The 24,811-nt window shown below is 39.1% G+C and overlaps 1 protein-coding gene across 1 annotated transcript; it reads right to left on the bottom strand.

The window, feature by feature from the left end:
• Positions 1–1,823: 1,823 nt before the first annotated feature.
• Positions 1,824–19,555, bottom strand: LOC110472159 (cytosolic phospholipase A2 epsilon). The gene is made up of 19 exons (XM_077783771.2): positions 19,399–19,555; positions 18,467–18,603; positions 17,557–17,688; positions 14,597–14,637; positions 14,117–14,159; positions 13,733–13,796; positions 12,353–12,519; positions 12,117–12,209; positions 11,722–11,759; positions 10,471–10,606; positions 8,933–9,069; positions 7,833–8,055; positions 7,083–7,197; positions 5,958–6,095; positions 5,384–5,491; positions 4,760–4,951; positions 4,073–4,239; positions 3,211–3,391; positions 1,824–2,155 (listed from the first exon to the last, which is right to left on the bottom strand). The coding sequence occupies exons 1-19, from the start codon at positions 19,424–19,426 to the stop codon at positions 1,917–1,919; spliced, it is 2,379 nt and encodes a 792-aa protein (XP_077639897.2). The 5' UTR covers positions 19,427–19,555; the 3' UTR covers positions 1,824–1,916.
• Positions 19,556–24,811: the final 5,256 nt, after the last annotated feature.

A 24,811-nucleotide genomic window follows, 5' to 3' on the forward strand; every position in this document is an offset into this window, starting at 1 on the left:
TCAGCAGAGCTTGTGTGACAGGTCACAAACAGGTGTTTACCAAAAAAAAAAATAAAAAAATTGCTGACCTACCTGGATCTTAAATAGAACAATTGCATCAATGCTGAATCATTTTGAAAAATCCAGCTGATATGTCACTGAACCTAAGCCTCAGCTCCATCCTTAAAAAATTCCACCAGTAATAATGAATGTGTCTCCTTTGTTATTTTTTGATTAATAGCTGGCAAACCATTCAAACAAATATATTTTCCCCTGTCCTTTCATGCTGCCTTTCACTGTCACATCACAGGCAAGATTCTGAAGTATCACTCTAATGATACTATTCTCAACGGGCTTTAATAGAAGAAGTGTTTCCTTCCCCAAACAAGAAACAAAATGAGTTAATTTTGGAGAAAATTCACAAGACCATTCAGCTTGGCTCTCCCAGCTAACATATTAGTCTCATGCAGTGTTAGATGCTTGGAGCCAGATACCAACACAAACACCAGCATCTGAATGACTTGAGTCACAATACTGAGCTGCTAAACTACACCATTTAGGCAACCTAAGATTTTTCAGTGGCTTGCTAAATAGGCCCAGACTTCTGAAAACAGACTGTCTTTCCTCAGCTCATTCTAAGCCATTCTAATTTTCCAGATCAGCTGCCAAAAGCACACATCATCACCACACCTTGGGTGAGTAAAGCTGAAGGTCCAGTGCCAAGTGTTGCAACCAGTGGGTGGAATACACCAGGCACACATACACTGAACTGCTTATAGTCATTCTTCCTGGAGCTCTAGTAATGAATCTTGAAAATCTTTAAAATACTGAAGAGATGCTTTGCAAAAGAAAATAATCACATTTTTAAACCTCCATTTCATTATTGTTTAAAAATAAATTCATGAACATAAATGAGCTGTCAGAGTGACAATTCCTTTCCTTCTTTACTCAGAGAAAACTATTTCAGTCTTACAAGTGACACATAACATCAAATTATCCTAACCAAGGGCAAGGAAAGAAGGCGAAAAACTGGATTTCTGAATAAGAAGGCTAGTGAAGCAGAAAGATATATCAGTATCTGAGGAAAAGCAAAGTTGTTGGACTTGACTACTTTAGATCTATGAAAAGGAGTCATGAAGGTTACTGCCAACAGTTTCCTCTTATGAAGGGAGACTTACTAGTTTGATTCATATTGCAGCAAAGCTTGACAGACACTGCTGGTGTTATCTCCTGTTAAATGAACTGATGCACAGAAAAGGACTGTCTTAGAGGTAACAACATATAATGTTATCTCCTGAGTTATCATTCCAGTCACCTGCATCCTTGAAAGCAGAGTTTCCTTCCATTTTTCATTTTCCACTGTTGAAGTGACAGCTTTTCTTTCATCTTTCCTCAAAGATTATTCACAAAGCTCATTGTTCACTCAATATTTGATTTCTCGGTATCAAAAGCAAGAGTAACTTTTTCCCCAGAACAACTCACTAGCTGCACTGAGTCCATAGAAGTTAATAAAACCCCCAAACTTCAATGACTTCAACTACAAAATTATTATTTTTAATAAGATTATGCATGGGTACTTAGTATTTTAACAGTAGCTATTACTCTGCATGTATATTTTTGGATACAACAATCAGAAAATAAGACCTAAGAAAGACCAGTTAAATATACTTTTTTAAGAAGCCATTTTTCTAAGACAAGTACAAGAATCTCATGAACACTACTCTGTCTGTCATTTGGATGGCAGTGGGAATAAAACTGTAGCAGCAGCTACACATCAGCCATCTCACTGTTGCAGAAGTCAAAGGAGTTGGTATCACAAATTCTGTTGCCATCACAAACATCCATGAGCTTGCAGCAGGTGAATATTTATTAGTTCAGTTCCAAAACATTTGTGTATCTCCTTCTGATGGTTTGTTTTTTATATATATAAATACACTTTAAGAGTGTTTATTTGAATTAGGTGATGAATAGTTTTTAAGTTGCTTCTTTCGTTGTACTGCAGTTTGCAAAGCCTGTAGAATTAAGTGTTTGTTATTCAGGATGTTGTAGCTGCACAGGTTAAGCAGCTTGTTGAAATTCTCCTCAGTGTAGGTAAGTAGGCCAGTGCCATAGGGAGCAGCACAGTTGGACACATCCACTCTTCCCTGCTCCATCTCTGCGGGACTGCGCTCCACATCTGAAACCAGAGCCAAGAACAGCAAAGGTATTGAGGAGGAAAACTGCTACCAGGCACTGCAAACTACACAGTAACAGACAATAAATCCACTAGTTTGGTACTTGGCTGCAGTCCAGACTTGACCAGCAGAAAAGCTTTTCTATGCAAAATGCTTTCCTCTCTAAAATAAGGTTTTGCATTCAAATATTTAATTTTTTTAAGATTTAGAATTTTGTATGTTTAACTTTTCAGTTGAGTTCTGAGATGACAGCTCTTTATCTACCAGCTGGTAGAAAATAACACCAGAGGGTTCCTGGATTGGGAATCCTCCCTCTCAGGTGGCTGAGATTTTAAGCACATGCAGCACAGCAAGTAAGATAATGAACAGCATGAGGTCTTTTTCAATAAGCTGGTTCATAGATTTTTCTTCATTTTTTGAGTAAGGTTTCCTGGACCATAGAAGATTAGCAATAAAAAAATTGGAGTTGATGCATGTAAAAGTATTTGTAAACTGAAACTGAATTTGCCAAGTAGGTTTCTTTTTTCCTAGTGAAACAAACATTTCTTCTATTGCTGAACTAAAGGAAACAATCTGGCAGCTTTTCAAAAATTATAGGTATCAGCAGAGCTTGTTACCCTGGCAAAGCTTTTGTTTCATTACAAGTTTTCAGCCTTTTCAATTCTCAATTTTTTCATGTAAAAAAGTAATAGGCAAATTCTAGCTTTGTTAACAAAGTAAACATATCTCTTCATGAGACTGTTTGGTGGCAGCATAAGCTACTAGTGGATGTAACTTGCTAACTGTGTCCTCTTCTTTATTATCGAAGTTACATGACCTGTTTCAAGTGTCAGAGGGGGTTCCCCTCAAGGTACAGCTTCTCATGCTTTTATTTTTAAACCTCTTCATTCCAATCCTTAATTAGCTGGCCAATACTATATGCATCACACCTGGACTGAGAATATAATAATTTAGCCAACTCAGAAGCTTGCCAGTGTTTTGTTTTGGAAGAGGAACAAGTTTAATGGATCCAGTTGGATGAGACAGTCTCAAAAAATGATTACTGCTGTCAACTTACTCGGTGCCTTGTATTTTTGGAAGGTATCACACACCAGTGGAAAATAGGCCAAGACTGGTGCCTCTAAGTTGTCCTCAAACACATAGCACTCCTTCAGGTGCTCCCGGTCTTCCTGGCTCAGCTCTGTGCTGGGGAATGGGATCCCATGCTCCAAACAGTACTCTGAGAATAGGTCCAGTGGCTGGCTCAACAGAGAGGAGAGACATAACACAAAGAGAGCTTGAGGTAAGCCCACCAAACCCAATAATATTTTGCTGCAATAGACAATCTGAGATTGATTCATATGTTTATAAATAATGCCAACTATGCACTGCAACAAACATAGCATCTTAATTTTAACATATCCTGGGTAACAGAAACTGGGTAGATTTGCTAATATTTTATATTTCTAAAGCAGGGTTACTATTTACTGAAATTTATATGACTGAAATTTATATTCAGGTAAATTTTTGTGATTTAGTGAGCAGAGTAGAGGATTTGGATAGAGAAACTTTGATTACATGTGGCTTCTCAGATCACAGGTTCTTAAATATCTACATTCAGTGCATCTATGTCTTCATGTATTTATTACATTGTAGAAGTTATTTAGTTATTGAGGAACTTGTTACCAGGATGACAAATACATAAAATAGGACATCTTCTGTATGTTGTGTTCATATGCCTGTCCCAGAAAGACACTGAAAACAGCCCTGATAAAGGCAGTGACATGGTCACAGTTGTAAATAGTACCATTGATATGATCACTTAATAAAAAGCAGATCATTTTCTGGAAGGGGAAAAAAAAAAAAAGAGAGAGAGAGAAAGCTGTAGTGGCAATTCAGCTTCTGGAGTCATATAAAGAATCACTGCTTCAAAACCTCACCAGAGTCTGTGATCCTCCACTGTAATTTAAGTGGATAATGACATCCACTTTTCTCTCTGGTCTCAGAACTGGTGGGCAGCTGGTGTTGATGAAGAAAGCTGTATCTATCAGCTTGAGGTAGTCACTCATTTCATTCAGCTGGTTGGGAGAAGAATCCAGCACTGTGTCTGAAAGGCCAAAATTTTTATTATTGTTTACTGCAGGGTCAAGTCCTTTTTTGTCCAAATTAGCATAAAAGCAGACAAAGAAAATACAGTTTACATATATTCATCTTTGACACAAATATGTATTTGACACAGTTATGTATTTGTATTTGACACAATTTTAGTATTTAGAGCTCAACTCTGAGATCAGCAAGAGAGAGGAGTTCTGCGACTCAACTTCATCCAAAGTGATAAATTACTCTTCTTTTTTAATAAGTGTAAATTTGTGGCTATTTAACTTCCTTAGAAGCTTCAAGTCACTCTTCAATAGCTTTTCCTAGGAAGATAATTCAAGCAAACTGGCAGTGCTTCTTCCAAGACCAGGACTAAATCATGTAGGGCTTGGCAAAACCCATTTCACAAACATGATAATCAAATAATATTAATCAAAATTTACCTCTATGATAAAACTGCTCAAATACTTTTCCTCAGCAAGTATCCTCAAATCTCCTTCAAAGATATAACTGAAACAATTTCCAATTACCTTTCCACATGCAAAAGCTCTCATTCTCCAAATATTTGTTATGTAGCTGCAAGCCCTTGAGGAAATTATGATAAGTTGAAACCACTGGCCGCCCAGTCATCATCTCTCGAAGAGTTTTGGAAAGGTAGCCTTTGGGAATGGATAAGCAGGTTGTCTGTTCATGAGGCTTCTTGGGCAGAGCAGGATGGTTCTCTGCAGGAAGAACAAGAAGAGGGTTTGTGTCTGCATTCAGTCAGAGTGTTTCTCTGGTGATAATAACAACCAAACCACCATGGCTCCCAGCCCCATCTGTAACTGAGTGCACACCTGGACATGCAGAGTGTTCTGGGCAGTGGGTTTCAGTGTCACACCATCACCTTGTTCTTCCTTGTCTGGTCTCTCCCCCCTCAAAGGGTTCTGGTAACCCTTTCATGACTAACAAAGCTCCTCAGGGATGTTACACAGTGAGCAGCATGATGTTTTTTCCTGTTTTACAGCACAACTGCTGGTCTCCTGCTTTTCCTTCATTCTCAAGGGCTTGGTGTCCCATAAGCCAGAAACAGGACACAAAAACAAATGTGTTTACCAAATGCCAGGTTTTACATTTCAGAGAGGTGTGAAGAAAATGTCATCTGAAGAACTAACCAATGTCATGCTCAGTGTCTCGAGTCCATCTGTGCCAGAAGTGTTCTGAATGACCCGAAAGGTAGACAGCATCCATAAAACTCTGAGAAAAAATATTACTCCATGTGCCTTGAAAGTTAAAAAAAAAAACAAAACACGCCATACTTAATATTAGTTTAAATATTAGAGCACAGTTATGGCAACACACCTGAATCCACCCTCTGTTCTAGTTATGAAATATTATGAATTTTCCTGTAAATATCAAATGCCACGCCATTCCACACAATGTCTGGCTTACAACCAGGCTATTTTTGAAACTTGGCTGTCTATAAAAGTCAGACTGTGAGTTTAAATACTTCAGATGATCAGTTTGTGTGTGTGCATGCATGTGTTCTGTTTAGGTCATTCGGCAAGACGTTCAGCAAATTAGTCACATTTGTCTCAAAAATTGATTTCCTCTTTTGTTGCTTTTGGCTGGTTCATTTGAGATTGAAATTGCATCCAATACATTCTCTGGTGTACTAATACTGCAATTTGCAGACCACCTCTGTGTAGCCAGCTCTTAAGGTGATGTTTTGTTGAGATAGTAAATTACCTTCCAAGAAGCAGATGTGGGATTCTGGGATCTTCTTCATCCGGCGACCCATGAAGAACTCACTACCAAAATCCTCTGAACGAACAAAGGCCCCATATTTCAGGAGACCCACCTCGTAAGGTGTGAACTCCACCCACTCTGTAAATAAGGCATCAAAATGGATTTATTGCAGCCACCTGAACACATGTAAAAGTCAGCTTAGAGAATCAGAAGCTGGAAGAACAAGGCCTATACCTTCACCATGGTAGTGACAGACAGTTCAAACCACTATGTTTTGAAACAAACAGGTGCCCTTCAACATACATGAATGCAAAAACTAAATTCATCTCCTCTGCCAAAATCCATTCAGCTTAAGATTCAGGTCCATTTCTGCACTAAGAAGCAAGACCTGGGGCTGAAAGTCCACTAATTGCTAAGGCTCTGCACACAATGTGGCATTTTGAGTTCCTCTGATTCAGCAGTGACGCCAGCTACCATTCATTCAAAAGACTCTCATAATCACTGCCTTGAGGATAAAAAACTCTGACCAAACCCCCTCCCCACATGGAAACTTTGGTTGGGTGCACTGGGACTGCAACTGTGCCTAGGAGCAGATGACCACGTTCAGTTGCAGAACCTCCTGCTTCCTTTGTGCTGGAAACCCTCCCTATGGAACAGTGATCAGGATCACTGATCAGAGCACAGAGCCCTGCATCACATCAGATCCTTCTCTGCCTGCTGGGAGCTGACTCCTGCTCTCACCTCTCTCCACCTTCTCCTTTTCCTCCCTTCCTTGCCCACCTTCCCAATCTTGATAGCTCTCTTGGAGTAGTGCTGCCTCAGCAGGAGACCCAGCAGCTGACAGGGGCTGTGGGGGGGAGGTGGGGATGAGAGGGGTGACTCTCAAGGCTGCCAGCAAAAGGCATCTCCATCCCACCCCGAGCAGTGTCTACAGCACACCTATCTTCCTTCCATAGGTTTAGAATGCATGTTTTTCATCCAAATCAGAAACCAGATAGGAAGACCGGGAAAAGGAAATTATTTAAAAGATTTATTGGTTTGGACTTACAGAAAAAATGTTTTGGCATTCAATCAGCCTTAAAAGGAAACTCTTCAGAGTTATGAGAGGGTGTATGATATCTATACCTTTAAAATCCAAAGTGCTAAAGTCATCCTTGACATTGAGGGATAGGTATATGGGGAGAGGATTCTGCCCCTGATTGACTGCTAGTTGTTGATCCGAGAGTTTGTGAGTATTTTCCTGTTTACAAAGAGCAGAAGTCATTGTAAAAATATGAACATGATGCATGGACTTACTACAGTATCTAAGCATGAACTATCAATGAAGTATCTGCTAAACCTCAGCAGGTTTTGTTCTGTGTACTTTGTTTGGCCAGACAAGTATGTTCATGTGTTATCTCCCATAAGCTTCCACCAAGGCATTGTGCTTATGAGAGTTTTGGCAAGGGGGACAGGACAAAAATGCAAGAAACATGTCTGCACAGCCACTTGATATGACTTGCTTTAAGGAAAGAAAGATATTTAGTCAACCTGGACCCATTTCCTTCAGTACAGCTTATAGGTATACATTGCTATGCCTGAACTTAGCTCTGCCAGAGCCTTCTCTCCTCTGTGTGTTACTAGAATTACCACCTGACCCAAAACCCAAACTTAAAGATGTAAAATCAGTTTCTTTAACATCTTGAATTTTTGCATGCTCAGACATCTCTTCTAGATGCTCATACTTTAGGGTTACTTTGTTACTTTTATTCTAAAAACCCAAATAATAAGTCCTTCAGGTGTTTTCAGAGCCTTTTCTGTAACTGAATCCACAGCATTAGACATGGAATGTTAGAAATCCTGTGAAATAAGAGGGAGAGAAAGAATATAAAATACCTGATGATGTAGCATACAATCAATAAAGAGTCCCCATAAATCTGTAAAGGACACCTTGTGCCCCTCTTGCTTTCTCTTACAAAGCTCATTTTCATAGTATTTCATATGATCCAAAGAGAAACAGTGCAGCTTGCTCTTGGTCACGTGTTTCCTGATATCACCAACTGGCCCTCTGAGATCCTTTTGTGACCAATTTTCATCTTCATATAACTTTGACATGGTCCTGGATTAAAGAAAGGTACTGTGACACATGACAATTGATTAGCCTATAACACACTTAAGTATTTTGTTTGAGGCTACCTGAGGTTCTTGCCCTCCAACTTCTACTTGGAAGAGCATGAGGCAGAATTTAGGCTGTGTAATTATATTTTTTTTTCCTGCACAAATACATTTAAAATCATCCTACCTTGTTTGTATTTCAGAATCAAAAATAAAGCAACAGTGATAATTTAACTCAAGCTTTTGCTAGAATTGCCCTTTGATTGTCCAAGCCACCCCTTCTATCTGAGGCCAGTTCCCTCAGGTGGGTCAGACCCTATGTGAAAGGCATAAGGGCAGGTTTGAGCTGCCAGGACCCAGGGCTCAAGCAGATTCCAGTCATCTCCTCTCATCCCCAGCCCACTTGGTCTCATTCTGTCTCACATACTTTTAGAGCAGCCTCCAGAGGCAAAATGTTTTCAATCCCTCAACCCCTTCTAGTTTGTGCAAGGCAGTCACCATTGAGCGTATGAATGACACTCTCAGGGCTGTTCTTTAAAAGTCTGGTTTTTGGAGACATATAAGAGTTGAGCCAGGCAAAAATTACAAAAGGACTTTTGAAGTGTTGCATGCAACAAGATAAAAAGTTACAGGCAAACCATCATGGCTTGTGCTCTTTTCTTTTGATTTCTGTAAACACTTCAGTGCAGTTACAGAAATACTGTCACTCTCATTAGATTTGTTTCTTGTAGGAGGATAGCACTGAGTGGTCCCATGAAAAAAGTCCAAAAGGAAGCCAAGTGCCCACATCAAGCTGAGTAAATTCATCAGTAAGGCAACATTGTTCACCAGGTTATCACTCTGCTAACACAAATGTCAAGTACAGGCCCAGCTCTCCTTACCATGTTGTGGCAGACAAACCACTGATGTATGACACACAGTCCAGAACACCCATCTCCTGGAGAGCCAGGAGGCTGCCAAACATCGCTGTCATGGACCGCACTCCCCCCGCTGCAGTCACCACTGCCACCACTGGCACCTGCTCCACACACAGGGAGAGGCACAAAGTCACTCATCACCAGGAGAAATACAGGAACGATGGCCATGCAGAAAAAAGTAACAGCAGCACCTGGTTCAGGTAGGTTTTGATTAATTCACCCCATTCAGGGCAGTGACTAGATGTGTGTTTGAGCTGTGTAAACTTTGGTGGAATTTAGTGTAAGCTGAAAGCATTTTCCAGATCAGTGATGCTTTGGAAAGTCTGGAGCTGTAAATACAGTTCTTCTGTGAAGAAATATGTTTTCAGATTTTCTCAATGTATTTAATTTTTCCTCAGCTCTTCCCATCAAAACACCTTTTAAAGCTCTGAGTATAACTAAGATCAGAAGAGCAGCACAAAACCTGCCTGCATAATTTTTTCTTACTTTAGGTGTATAAGTGTATATACAACATTTGCTATTCTCCAGGCAGATAGTGCCCAGCTTTATAGATTTATTTTAACACTGTTTTTCCAACCCAGATTACCTCTACCTTCCCTGATATCAGTGCTATATGTAATTTGGTTTTACTTTCTTCAGAAATGCATCAATCCTGTTATCCTTCCCCCCATTTCTGTATAGTAAAACTGATACAACAGATATTCAGTTTTAGGAACATATGTTGCCATTACCTTTAATCTTGTCTTCACTGTATTTCACCACCTACTTGTGTGTTTGGATTTTTTTTTTTTTTTATTAATTTGGCTCAACCCCCGTTTTATTCTCAGTTGATAATAACAAGTCATATTCTACCTGTTCCTTAAGTTCATGAGTATTTTGACTTGGTTGAAAAATGCTGTCCTGCACACATCATAAAGGGTTGGGTGTGCTGGGAGCTGAACAGAGCAGTGGAGGAAATACCCCACAGGCACATTGTCCCAGACTCTTGCCCCAGGCACCACAGCCCCATAACAGATCATTGTCCTCCAGTAAGAGAGCAGCTACCTCTGAGTTCAGGGATCCCCAGGAGAGGAGCAAGCAAGAGGTAACACCAAAAAACACACAAGACAGATGCTACTCTACCAGTGTGCTATGGGAGAGTTGCAGCCTTCCCCATGAACCTTATGGCAGCAGAGAAGGGATGCCAAAGACGAGAAATGGTCTCAGTTTAAGCAATCAAATTTCACCAGGCTTAGTTATACATGCCAGTATGTCAGCAAATACAGCCTTTGGGTGCCCCTGAGGGAGGACAGAGGTTGACAGAGAATAAAGGAGCTATAACCAGCCTCCTGACAGCTCCTCTTTCATCCTCTGTGTCAAAAACTTGGGTATGGTCTTAGGTGCAAGTGATAATCTGGCCTTTACTATTTATATCGTGGAAGAGCTGTTTGGGTCATGCAAGTACATCACATCCACTTATCTCAAAGTGGGTTATACTGCTCCCAAAATGCTGTCCCACATACCTCATCCTCCTGCAGGTCTTCATCTAGATGAAGAACATTTTTCAGAGCAGCAGCAACCACCTTCTTCCTTTTACGGATGAAATCCTGCTCCTCCACGCACAGACCAAACCCCAGCCGCAAATCTAAATCCTTGCAACTAGAACGTAAGAACAGCACAAGCACCTGTAGCCATTTCAGTTGGAGACATTCAGCAAAGCCAACAACAATAAACCAGTTTAAAGAAATTATACTTCCATGTGCATGAAAATCCCCCTGTGTAAATGAAATCAGTTATATGCATATCCTATGCCCTATATTTGTGCCTTCCTGTGGAGATTTTTAGCTCAGAATTATGTCCTGAACAATTTCACACAATCACAAGGAAGTTAAATGAATAAAATTAAATTGTTTCACATTGAACTCTAGTACTTGAACACCTCTTCACATTCTCCTGCTATGCATGTGCTTGGTCTTCCAAGCACAAAGGGGGCCTAAGTAGTTATTTAAACTTAACACACTTCAATTAAAATAACCATAATACTGAATTAGGCTTATCTCTACAAAGAATTTGTGCTCTATTTGAATCAGAAGATTTCTCCTAAATTTATCCCTTCTGTACATTATCATAAATAACATGTACATGATTCATTCTATAACCTATATTTTCACAGGGTTCCAGTTTCAGAGGTTTTTTTCAGGAAAAAAAAAAAAAAACCACAAAAACTTTTCTGTCTCTTTTCTGAATATTATTCAATAAAACCCTCTGATTGATCATTCACCTGCAATTAAGGCTTGCAATGGAACTAACTTATCAACAGGGGGTAATGTTACCCTTCAGAAAATCTCAGCAAGTCAGTTAATAAATAAATCACTGTCCATGTGTTTCATTGAAAAATTACCTATAGAGGTCTTGTAAACACATAAAGGTTTAGACACATTAGAACTATGGTACACATAAATATGCTCATATTATAGATAAAGGTTACAAGGCAGAAGTATGTTTAGGTATCAAAATTACAAAGCCTCAACTTTAGGAAAAATATTGTGATGGTTTATACCCCATAACTAGCTACCAACTATCCTATTCTAAATTCTTACCAACCAATTTAAAACTTTGAAGCATTTTATTAACCAGTCTCCATATTTTAGTCAGCTTTATTTCCTGTTTTGAAATTAGCTACTTTAAAATTTAGTTTCCTTTCATCTAACAATGAAATCATGGAAGGAGAGGAGATGGCCTAAGTAATCATTCAAAAGCAATAAATGATTTACCTATTTTCCTCATTCACAGACACCTCATAAGATTCCCCCTGAAAATTAATCATTAAATTAATCAATAAATTTTAAGTAGAATTGAAAATTTGTAAAAGCAGGTTTTACAGTATTAGCAAATATTCAGATATATAGTCTAATGATAATTTTTTTGTCTCCTCTCAGGCATTCAACACACAATACTCATCTTGCTTTTAAACTACGTTTAAAGCAGCCAGAAATTCTAAATATCCTATTTCCCCCCAAATCATACTTATATTTCTAAGTGTATGCAGAGCTAAGCATACAAATAACTCACTGATGCAATTTTAGTAACAAAATTATTACATGACCAGATATCACATATATACAGTTTACCTTGTTGAAAGAATTCCAAATATCCAAAGGATACTCACTCTCATCACTGTCACTTTCTTTTCCAAGTCCAGAGAATGGAGAGGCACAGCCAAGGGACTACTTACATCCATTTCCCTCCTACCTGAGCCAGGCTGATTTAAAGAGGGGGAAAAAATGTTATAAGGAAAATATTATTTATAGAGCCTAAGCACAGAAATACCAGATAGGGGTTTACTCATGATTCTTCTCCCAAAATTTAGGCTAGGTGTTATCACCTTCCATAAGAAAAACCTACACAACAGAGAAAACACTCCTTTGGCAGAGTCATGAGCAGCCTGGGTTGGCTGTGCTTGATGTAGTGGAACCTGGTGGTTTCACTTCTTCCTGGTCTGGAGTGAGGACCTATGGAAATATCCTGGGTTTCTTCATAGGATCCTTTCATTGTGAAGGTGAAATCTCTCCCTAAGAACAAGAAGCAAACCGCAGGGAGATGTTAACTGTGCCTAGTCCTGAAATTAGCCCCAAGTGACATTTCAGTCTTAATGCTGCAGGCTTAACTGAGGTTAATTTGGACCACAACGTTTTTCTTCCCCTGTGACCAGTGTGCAGCACCTGGTGCTTTGAGATTCCCTGGATGGCAGGGGCTGGGAACTGACCAGCTCTCAAGTTTGCAATAGTCAGAGAGCTGATCTCAAAAGCTGATGGCAGAGTCAGGGCTGGCACCCCTGACTCCTCGAGGCCCAGCCCTTCACCCTCGGAGAAAAGCAAAGGCATCTGCTCTGAGAATTTCACCAACCTTGAGGGGAATTTTTAGCAGGCACCTTTGTACATAATTCTTTGTGTGAAAGTGTGTGTGAATTGATTTGAATGCCCCATAGCAGGTGTAGTATGAATGTTATCATCCTACATTCATAATTATTTATTGTTCTGCTTATTGTAAATACCACTGAATTGCTTTTTTAAATGCTAAATTATGGGGTGATTAAGTGCTGCTGAATCCTTTAGACAAACAATCAACTCTAAGGCTAAGTTTGGCAAGAGGGTTCACTCTGAAACTCACAACTCAGTGTGAGGATCTTCACTCCTGGCACCCTTTCCTTTTCCCTCTTTATCCTTTTACATCCCCTGTCATTGCATAAATAATTCTAGATTTATTCTAATCTGATTTTTCTTTGTATGTTTCATGCATGTAGTAATAGAGTGAACCTTGCCATTGAACCTTGTCACACTTTTCTAAATTTTTAGTAAACTACACTTGCTAATGCCTTTGCCAGGGATTAAGTGACCTAAACCATTTTTGACAGCCTGCCAAGTGACAGAGTGTGTGCTACACTTGTGGATGCCTCTAGCAGCATCCACATCTCCTGAGCTTTCACTGAAGTCTTTCTCCTCCTGAGAGCTGTGTCTGCCTCCTTTTACTTTCTGTTTTCACCAGAAAACAGAGATAAAGGTATTTCAGTTCCATCACATTGCAGTTGTGTTCCATCATACATCAACAGCTGTTTCCAGATCTCCCAGCCAGCTCCACAGTTTCTCTTAAGCTACACAGTCATGTGTAGCAAACAGCAGCCCTGATGCAAACGGAGACTAAAACAAACCAAATATTTATCTAGATTCAGCTGTGTTTCCCATTGCACAAAAAGCAGCAACAAACAATTTAAATCAGCAGCCTCACTTTTGTAAGAATTCTTCATTTTTGTTTCATTCACGTGTACTTCTAAACAGGAAACTTCACGAGACTGGAAGAGAGAAGCAATAAAGCCACTGGTCACAGAAACAGTTCAGAATTCTCACTGAGGTTCTAGGAGTCCTGTAGAAACACAGTGCTTGGCCACAATGGTCTATGGATGTGAAGAATTTGTAGAAACTGAGTATCTTGTATAAATCTTGCAAGCAGTACTGTGGTTAAGGAAGCCAAAATAACTGGGGATCTGTCATTACATTTAAATACCATTCAGTCCCCAACAGTTAACAGAAGAAATTTTTCTTCCTATCTTCCAACCACATCCTTCAGTTCTGCCCCACCATAAGATTAGCATACAAAAAAAACAAAAATTACCACTAGTACACCATTAGTAATGATCTTCTCAGATACACCAGGTCTGAAAAGAAAAACCAAAAAGGTTTATTTAAAAGTGTGTATTTAAGCAATAAACTTTCAAAAGCACATAGTTCTCTGAGCTCAGTTTTTCTAGCTGACATCAGCACTTGTACCATCAGCAATTCTATCCTTCCCCTGTATCTTGCAGCCTCTGCCAGATCACATCCCATACCTTCCTAAGGATGCTCCTTCCTTCTTATCTCTGCTGATGAGTATCATCTCTCCTTAGGCTGAATCACAAAATAAACATCCATTCTCAGCTATAAATAGTAAGACTCACTCAAATTTGGGACAGAAAATAACACCAGGGAAGATGCCGAGATGAGGTGTCTGAACAGATGTACACAGAGCCACTTCCCCAGTGCTGCATGACTACTCTCTCTAAAATGCAGTTTTCTGAGGTTTTACTTACATGTTTTCCAGTAGAAATTTACTTACATGTTATCCAGTAGAAATTCCACTTCTAGTTCTTCCTGATTCTGAAAATAGGACTTTTTTTAAATTTATGAATGAATAAATATTTTCCATTGATGCAACTCTGACAATTTATTTATAACCCTCTATTCCCACACCCTCTACATCATAATATGAATGGATTTCTGTGGCCACACTTTGACTCCACCTCTCTACTGCTCTATTGTTTACAAACCAGCTGTACCATCAAGAGAAAGAAAATATTAGGTATCACTGAATAGGGAGCAAGGGTCCTATTATTAATTCATTAGTAGGATAAGACATGGGTCAGTCAATGCTGAGGAAGGGAAGAATAGTAGGTGAATGATGTAGGAAAACATAATTAAGAATGAATGGACTTAGTACAGTGAATAGATAGGGAGTATGCCTTGGTTAAAACAAAAGAATTTGCAGAGTAAAGTCATTAAACATTAAAAAAGGGTGGGAGAAGGGACCAACTTAGAAAGTAAAAACTGTCAGGGTGAAGGGAAGAAAAGAGAAGACTGTGAAGAGGAATCAGGGAAAAGAGCTGAGGAGAGACAAATAAAGAGGAAAAGAGACAAGAAAAGTGTAAGAATGAAGCAGCAACAGAGTAGCTCACCAACAGTATAAAAGAGACTGAATAACTGTATTACTTCAGCCACTTGCTATGGGATACAGCCAGTCCAGGAAATACCACACTAAAAAAGAGTATATCAGAGAGATCTTCTGGATCATCCACAGGGAGGATTCTGGATCATCCACAGGGAGGAAAATACTAGCTAACAGTGATATAAACTATGACACTTGTCTCTTCCTGACAAGTGACAGTAGCACTTTTTAATTCATATTCAGAATAGCTAACATTTACTGACAAATATCCCTTCTGTCCTGCTGTACATCACACTTTAACATTGTGAATTGACTGTGAAAAGCATGTCAAATCTGACAATGCAGCTGCCATAGGAGAAATATCTTTACAGTGAAAGTGAAGAGCAATTTTGTATTTACTAATTCACATCAGTAAATGAGACATCTCTGATGGCTTCTCTGATAGCTGCATCTGTGGCATATAATACAGAAGCAGGTAGCTGTGCTTGCTAATTTCTCCCAAAGTCTCTATTTCATGAGAATTACAGTGGTTGCAATGTTGTAATACAAGGCTGGGGCACAGATTTTAGAAAGCAATCACCTTACACAGATGCAAGACAGAATATCAAATATTTAATTGTGCCCAGACTATACTATCCAAACTAACTGGAGGTCTGTTACAACTTTGTCCAAAGAACATCAGAAACAAGGATCAGAAGAACCTGGCTCATAGCATCTGCCTGATTGTGCTTGCCTTCTTATGCTGTTTTACACTCACAAAAGTTATGTTTCTATGAAGTCCCACTCACATATTTGTGGGTGAAAAATCCAGAGCATAGGAATGGAAATACTTGTTAGGCCACAGAGAGCAAGAGGCACAGCAAAGCAACCCTGCTGCTCTGACATTACCCATCTGGCCTCCTCAGCCCTTCTTCTGAGATACCTTGGTAGATGAAAGAATTCATTATGGGCAGAGGTGGCACTACAGCCTGTTATTAAGATTGCCCAGCCTGATGCATTCCTAAGTCACTTTCAAAAAAATAACCCAAAGTCTTCTAAAAATCCAAATACAGACTGTGATGCCTCATGGGTGCCTGATTCACCACAAACTGAAGAAGGGCAGCTTGACCAGGATGTTCCTGAGACAGCTCACCTAGTCTGACCCCCACCACTTCCACCTTGCTAATGGGCTAAGACAGCTCTGCACATGCCTCAGAGCAAATTCAGGGCTTGAATCACACCTGGCATTATCTCAGTCACATGAGGCTTTTCTGAGGAAGGCTGTAGCCATCTGGAGCAGGTTTAGTCAGCAGTCCTCAGGAAGGATTGGTCTTCTAAAAGAGCAGTTAATAAACACTCTCCAAAGCAATAGTAATACAAAAAACAGGCAAGAGTGTGTTCCAAAGAGCCTGATTTGACACAGTGGTTTAGAAATAAATGGAACACACCAATTCCTGGGAACCAAAAACTGAAGCCCTTGGCAGAAGTATGAAAAAGTCCTGAAGTTGTTACTACATTCTCCAAACAGAGAAGATGTTACATTGTGCAGATCATCTGAGTATATATTCTGCTCTCTTTGAAAATGAGTGTGATTTCCCCACCTCTCCTCTCAGCAACTTCATCCACTCAGTGTTTCATAAGATACTCTTTATCTCCCCTTTAATACAACCAAACACAATATTTTTTTGAGATTCATGCAGCAAATACAACTCTTAAGTCATACACTCAGAAGAAAAAATAAAATGCTGATTATATTTTCATTCATCAAGAGATGAATTCTTCTGTGCTGGCTCAGCCCCTCTAAAATAAATTTGTAGCAAAGGAGCATAAGCAGACTTGCTGACATTTTTTTTTCTTAAAGTTGTTTTGTAGAGGAGGAAAAAAAAAAGCCCCAAAGATATTATCACAAGAATGAAATGCTTCATTTAGCAAGTACATTATATGAAAGAACTGGCCAAAATCCCTGATGAAGCTGAGAGGTTATAGCCCTAGCGAGCTACTGGCCAAAGGGTAAGGGCAGCTGCCTGGAAAGGGGACAGGGGTTTGTTCCCCCCCTGCTCTATCAATCTCCCACAACAGAAATTAGGCCTATCAGCTTCTTCATTTTTTGACTCTCTTTCTTGCTGACTTTTCAAAATATAATTTTGACATTAAAAAAAACCAAATAAATAAAAAATAGGAATATGGCAAGTAATTTTCATCTTATCCCAGTCACAACAGGGAGTGTTTGTGACCCCTCTTCTAAAACCCCAGCACCCAACTTCTTTTAGTAACATTCTTTTTAACAAAGTCTCTGTGTGTGAGAATTAATTTAATGTTCATGTTAATAGAGGTAGCAACTTAAGACAAGGGTATTATTTTCTCTAGCCACTCACCTCTGGATTCAACTCAAAATTCAGGCGAACTTTTTCTCCAGGTGGGATTTTAGCCACATCAAAGCGAACAGTCATGAGATGGTCATCTGGTGTAAAAGTGTCCTCATCACAGACTGTCAGCTCCAGGATGTTCTGAGGAAAGAGGCAGAGAAGGATGTAAATGACATATTCTGGGACTACTGAGCCCTAAAGGAAGGTCCAGCAAGAGCCAGCATTCAGCCCTCACACCCATGTGGACAGACTCCTGTGACAGCACAGAGCTCAGCCCACAGCCCATGTGGCTCAGACAGCAGAGTCAGGGACTAATCCTAGAGGGAGTAAATCATCAGATTTGGCAACCAAAAAGAGCTCCAAAAGAAGAGGAAGCATAAGCAACATATATGATGGTAACAGGCACCAGACAGAGCAGAGGTTACACACACTAATCCTCAGATCATTTGTGGATTCAAAATCACTGCCTTGAGAAATCTTGACATTTTGCCAGAAAGTAATAGTAAAGGGAAAATTTTTAGGCCTTTGAAATAAAAGTTAAAGCATAGTACCAAACTCTCAACAGGATTTGATCCCCTGGCAGTTCCTCAAGGCTCAGGTTACCATGAGAAGATGCAGCACTAGTAAACTATGAGAAACTGATCCAGTTTGGACTTTGTATCACCTTCACTCTGACTGCTCACCTATTTCTGCTAATGCTATAAACACTTTAACAGTTTTTTACAATGGTTCTGGGACACAAAGAAGCATCCAACATTATTCCTGATATTCCACAACCTTCTGAGCTTAAACTACTTCTTTCAGTCAGGTTAACTGAGTACAAGACCCGTTTGAGCCTCAAGCCTTTCAAAAGGAGTCTGCCCACAGCAGGTGAAGATGCCCCCTTTAGACAGCACCTGCTCACTGTCACAGATCCCACCTTTACTTCACTCTGTATCACGAAGTGGAAAGTTTCATTCCAGACAGGGCTTCTGCAGTTGTGTACAGTTCTTGTCTGGGCTTCCTGATGTGAAGCTGTTGGCAGCAACAGCTTGACATAGCAATCAGTTTGGCTCCCTGTGTTAACAACAAGTTGCACAATTAGTACAACAGTACTTCATTATTACTTGATTTGCTCAGTCAGGGAAAGAAAATATTAACCTCTGAGGAGTCCTAGATATTTCATTAAACTCCAAGGAAAATATTCTGGATTTAGAGTTTAACTTTTCTATTTAGATTTATACGAGTTTCAAAAAAGTCACTTTTAAACCATTAATTCTATTAGATAACAAGAGCAAAAGTATTTTATTTCAACAGTGCTGAACTAAGTACTCTGGCCCTTCTGATTTTATAACTCCTATTTTCAAATATTTGCCCTTTTCCAAAAAAACCTCATATACATTTATTGAAATGGCGCTTCTTAAACTTGAATGGAAATTTTAATTTGGGGGATTTTCATCTACTTGTAATGGACAAGTCATCCACACCAACAGAACAGTGAAGACAAAACACAGCAACATCCAAGCAACTACTGATTTTCCCTGTATCTTTCACAAAGGTATTCCTTTCAAAAGGGAATTGGGCAACCTGGAAAAAGGGACACTGAAGAGTTAGGAGAAAGGGAAATATCACAGAGCAGCTGACAAAGGGAAGGACAACTTCTTCAACACAATTTCTAGTCTATTTCCTTTCTGGTTTTAAGTGTTTTCTAAATTATTTTGAATTTAAATGAAAATGAAAATAAATACAACTTCTTCACCCAAACCCCCATGAAATATTACTGTAATCTAAGCAACAGGTGTACAAGAGCATAAAAATCAGGTGACAGAAGTTTTCTTGAGAGGCTATAAATGTGCTTTCAGTGATACTTACACAGATCTGCTTTGCGAAGATTTCTCATGCCTATAATTTTTACAGAAAGCCAGCACAACTGAGGCACTTCTGGCTGCAGAACAATGAGAAAGATACCTTAATTATTAGCAGTTAACTCAGATATAAATAATAACTCATCCTTTAACACCACAAAGGCCATTCTGTCATTATAATGCAGTGAATTTAATTTTAACTATTTGAGATATTTTCTGATAATAAATACTTTCTTGTGATTTGACATTGAGTAAAGATAACCTGTCATTCATAGCTAGGGTCTACATTAACCAAAATGAAACCTCATAAATGCAACAAACAGAACTGGGATTTTAAAGCGACAAGCAGGAGGGGGTTTATAAAGAATCAGAACTTAACACAGCAGGAATCACTAAAGCTCTAAACAATGTAAGAAAATGGAAAGCTGAGAAGACAAAGTAAAATTGGCAGTGTGTTAGATTATATAATAAAACACAAATAAACAACAAAAAGCTATACTTGTATGCAAATGCACATACACAAAAAAAAAAAAAGAAAATAGGAAAGAAAAGAGAATGGCACAAAAGCACAAACAGGCAATTCAGAATGTCTTGGCTTAATCACAACAAACCTAGACTGACCTGATTGATCTACCAAGGAGAAGCCCTGAGGCATAGCAATATTGACAACTTATAGTGTAGTGTTCTACAGGAGAAAATCTTGAAAGCTCCACAAGTTTCTCCATTTTTTCTGTTCTTCCTCCACTCCCTATCACAGCTAAACACAGCCCTACACTTGATCACTGGAAAAACAAGACAGTGTTGAAGAACGTCAAGAGTAAAATACTACATGCAGAGGCAACAGCTCCATTTATTAAATCCAGCACTAAAATCTCCAAAGAATCATGATTTCTGAGAAACTGCCTGCTTAGGACCTCCTTGTGTACACTTTTGATACACCCTGGCCTTACAGAAGCAGACTAAACATCTAGAAATCAATAAGCCACCAAGCCAAATGTTATTTACAGCCTACTGAAAAAATTCTCAACTCAACACTATTTTTCAGCAAGTGTCATTTAAACATAACCAGAAGATCTGAAAGAAGCCCATCAACCTCAGCATAATTTTTGGCAGCAGTGTTTCTGGAGATGAAGGATGAAAAAAGTACATGATCCAAATTGCTGAAAGCTCAACATTTCATTCCAAATACAGAGGATTAATTTTTCATCCTCATCTTTAGTACCGTCCATATCCATGAGTTTGAAGAAAACTTATTCATGAGATGGCTTAAGCACTAAGCAACTACACTGACACAAACCAAATTATAATTCCATAGTGCTAGCAGTTAGTGAATGCACTACTCTCCCAGATTTAAGAAATAGTTAGCTTCATACTTTTGTACTGAATACAGCTAGGGAACAGATTGAGAAAACTCAGGGGTAAAAAACATATCAGATTATTTTCATTTTTCAAGTTATTTAATATATTTTCAGCTAACCATTAGTCAAAAAAAAACCCAGAATAATTTGTAACATATCTAGAATGTACCATATCCAGTACTTTCCAAAACCAATTCATCTTCATAAAAATCAGTGTTCAGAAAAGTGTCAGACATGGGAGCAAGCCATTTTATTTGCTGATCTACCTCCATAAAGTAAAGGAAAAACAATTTAAGGACTAAGCCTTGGGTGTTATGAGGTATGACTACTGTCATATAATCATACCACAGTAAACCAAGACTAAAATCCAGCTCTCCCAGTTCCTTGCCTAGCATTTAAACCACAAGTTCATCATCTTCCCAACCCCTAAGTCACAGTGAATACTTTGCACTCTAGACAGCACACTCACAGAAGAAGCAAATATTCCCTTAACTATCTGTTGATAAATGTCACCTCTCACAAAAACAGTTAAGCTTGGGGAGAGACTGGAAAGGCTGGCAGAAGAACTGCAGGTATCACAGCCATCCTTTATGCCCTGAAGCTCTCTCCTTGCAATCCAGAAGCTGCCTTCCATACAGTACCTCATTTTCAGCACTGCATGGTCTGCCATGACTCCTCCTCCTGATTCCAATCTTCCTGTGCGGATTTGCACGGATGAACCGATCCTGGAGACAAAGAGCCAAAAGAGGGGCCAGTGATGAAACCCAGCAGTCAGTAATTTTCAGTTTCTACTCGGATTCACTATGGAAGGAGACCCTAGCATTTCTCCCAGTTCTCCTCTTCATCTCACCAGGACCATCTACCTGCTGCTTTTACTAATATATCTGCCTACTGTAGACACATTTGACATTTAAGGATCAAAATTCCCCAAGCATTTGCTTTTGATGAATCTCAACCAAGACAGTCAAACAGATTCTTCTGCCCCACCGCTGATTTTCTCTTACCAAAGGTGAATAGGCTGATGATCCCATCAGTATCTTTGATTCATAAAAGGCACTACTATAAGGCTCCAGTCTGTGTGTCTCCCAGCTGGTGTATGCTCCTGGACCACAGCTGTGGCCAGGAAGAAGGGACGAAGGGTTGTATAAATTGACTCACGGCTCCACCTCCCACTGATTTCAAAAGCACAAATGATGCATTTGTTCTGTCCACATGAAGACTTGCCTTTTCTTTTTTTTTTTTTTTTCCTTTTTTTATTTTTAACACCAGAGTGATTTAGGGAAAAAAGGAGATAGGTCAAGCATTCTATCACAGGGTAATGCCAGAGTCATTATCCACCACCATCAGGTCTGAATAACTGCACACAGAGGGATCTCCTGGAGCAGTTCCAGCCCCCACCAGCTTCTCCAGTCAGATGCACAACAGCAAGGATTTTCACCAAGTTCACTACAAATTACACTCATGAAGTGGAGGCTGGATCTCACAGGCACTGGCAAATAATTAAAGAAAACACCTTGTAGCTTTTTTTCTCTCTTATTTGGTTTCTCAGAGGATGTTAAGGAATCAGCAGAGCCAGCAGGAACTTTTTATATTGAAACATTTTTTAGCTGAAGTGCTGCTTTCAATTAAATGAAGTTAGAATCTCATAAGCCTTAACAAAAATAACTACACACCAGTTTTTTAAAAGTCTTTAAAAATCCCTGTTAAAATTGTCATGTCTGATCTTTTTAATTTTATAGTAATTTCCCACTATTTTTCTGTAACAGCACTCAAAATGTAAAACCTAAATGACCTAGTATTATTATGGAAATACAAAAATAGCACAGAAGCCAACTATTGCATTAAACATCACTAAAAAATAGGCGTTATTCAGTAGTAAGAAATTGCAGTTGAAACAAGTTTTTTTAAAACCCTTTGTTTTTTAGAATTCTCAAAATTCTAAGTCAGAATGAAAAGCCTTTTTAAAAGTTGTAGGATTTCTTAGGAAAAAATAAAAATCTAATTTTTCAACCCTTTCTAATGAAAGTTAAATTGTCTTATAAAGAGCTACCTTAGATGAGACCTATCTTACATAAAGTTTAAAATTATTATTATTATAGTTAGTCTTGCCTTTCAATAGATTCAAGCATTCAATGCAAGAATGTTTCTGCTTTAGGCTGTACTGACCATTATGCAAAAAAAGCCAGATGACTTCCCACCTAAAGTTTTTTGCTGGGCTGTTTTCTTTTATTGTGGAACAGGTATTACAATGGAGAATTATTTCACTTTTTTTATATAATAACACTTTTGCAGTAACGCTCTAAATTGAAGCAAGAGATTTAGCTCACAGGGTCACAAGAGGCTGAACCCAACAGCCATTCTATGACTGAACTGAGGCTCTGAAGTCATTTTGTGTCTCAGTTTGATGACTGTGGATTCTACTCACTTTTGAAGGACAAAAGTTAGCCATCCACTTAGATAACATTCCATGCTCCCCACTTAACTTCCACCCTCTCCAAAAGGTCCACATTTGGGCCTTTTGTGGATTTTGTAAATCAAATTAAGCAATATTAATTGCTGAAGCTGCTATGTCATTACACTGCCCTGGCTTACTCTGTACATAATAAGAGAAAAGAACCCAACTAAACAACTCTCTCACCCAGAAGCAGATCTAGCCAGTAATAATAGAAAATCACTTGTTAACTGATACTGTGCATCACAAACCACGGTGCAGGTGAGTCACAATCAGGAAGCCACAGGCCAGAAGACAAGGTGGTATTTCACCAATACCATCACAACTACAGCAGCCCACAGCTGGGGTGATACGAGGTCTGGAGTCACACAGGCCCTTGGGCTGGGCCACATAACTTGTAAAAGGTGCAGAGGAGCAGACAGCTTGCAGCAGAACCAGCACAGGCTTTGCAGCCTCTTGAGAGGCAGCTGCAAGAGCTGGAGGAGCCCATTTGCCACCAAGATCCCAGACCAGTTTTGACACAGGCTCAGAATCATTTTTCGCTCATGGAAAACAGAGACTGATAACAATTTCTCCAGATTCTCACAGGGTTTCTACAGATATTTGACATCAAATATCTAATATTTAATACAAAGCAAAGGGGGAAATAGCCTTCAGAGTCTGGCTCACAAGCCTCCCAAGATCAGCAACTTCTGTGAGAAAGGTGCCATGGTAAAGAGACAGAGACCTCTTGATCTGAGCTCTGATACACCAATGCAGACACAGGGTCCAACCTCATTTCTAAAAATACTTGTGCTTTGTTCTTCATAACCTGCTAAATCAAAGCCATTGGGCACCATCTCTAGATATCACACTTCATTTACATGACCCAAATAAGCCATCCTAAAACTTAATAATAACCCTTTTTGACCTAGATTCTGACAAAATCAGAAGTGACAACAAATGAAATAATTAAGAAATTAAATCTTCATAAAGCATTGGGATAAAATTAAGAACTGTGGCACTAAATTGTATTTCCTGCTTTGATAATACAGAAAATTCCACAGGAATCATCTTTCATGTAAGACAATAACAAACTGACTTTCTATTGTCTGCTGCACAGGAGTTGCACAATTACATATCCTGTTAAAGTTTTGTTCTAATACATTATTCAATATGACTATAAAATATATTCACATTCACATTGCAAATTTAGGCGTTATTTACAAGAAATTGCATCAATTTTCTCAGGTTATTCCACAAGCATATCAACACAATCTGAGGTCAGTTGGCACAAGTGACAGCAGCAGCAAACAAAGAAGCTGCTCTTCCAGGCACTGAATTACTCAAAGGCACCTTCCCCTCAAATGATGCTACTGGAGTGAGCCCAATCACCACTGAAGGAATATCAAGTCACAGCACCCAGAATACACTTTCATCTTCAGCTCAGACCAGAAGATATCACCTCTTTATCACTGACTCATAGGAGACAAAGTGGTCCCATATTAGAGGCTCTAAAGTTGGATCTACACCACCAGTCAAGCATGTGATTGTGTGCATGGGTTAACAGCCTCCAGGCAATGCAATTTATCATGCTACTAAAGCAAAAGAAGAAAAGACCTCAAGACATT

The sequence above is a fragment of the Lonchura striata genome, chromosome 5 (genome assembly GCF_050655825.1).
Source record: "Lonchura striata isolate lonStrDom1 chromosome 5, ASM5065582v1, whole genome shotgun sequence".
Classification (NCBI taxonomy): domain Eukaryota; kingdom Metazoa; phylum Chordata; class Aves; order Passeriformes; family Estrildidae; genus Lonchura; species Lonchura striata.

Excerpts from the sequence above, each read along its gene's own strand:
- LOC110472159 (XM_077783771.2), bottom strand. The coding sequence starts at position 19,426 with ATGAGAAATCTTCGCAAAGCAGATCTGT. Across the intron at positions 9,070-10,470 it reads AAGACCTGCAGGAGGATGAG|GTGCCAGTGGTGGCAGTGGT; the intron begins GTATGTGGGACA and ends TGTGTGGAGCAG. Across the intron at positions 2,156-3,210 it reads CCAAAAATACAAGGCACCGA|ATGTGGAGCGCAGTCCCGCA; the intron begins GTAAGTTGACAG and ends CTCTGGTTTCAG.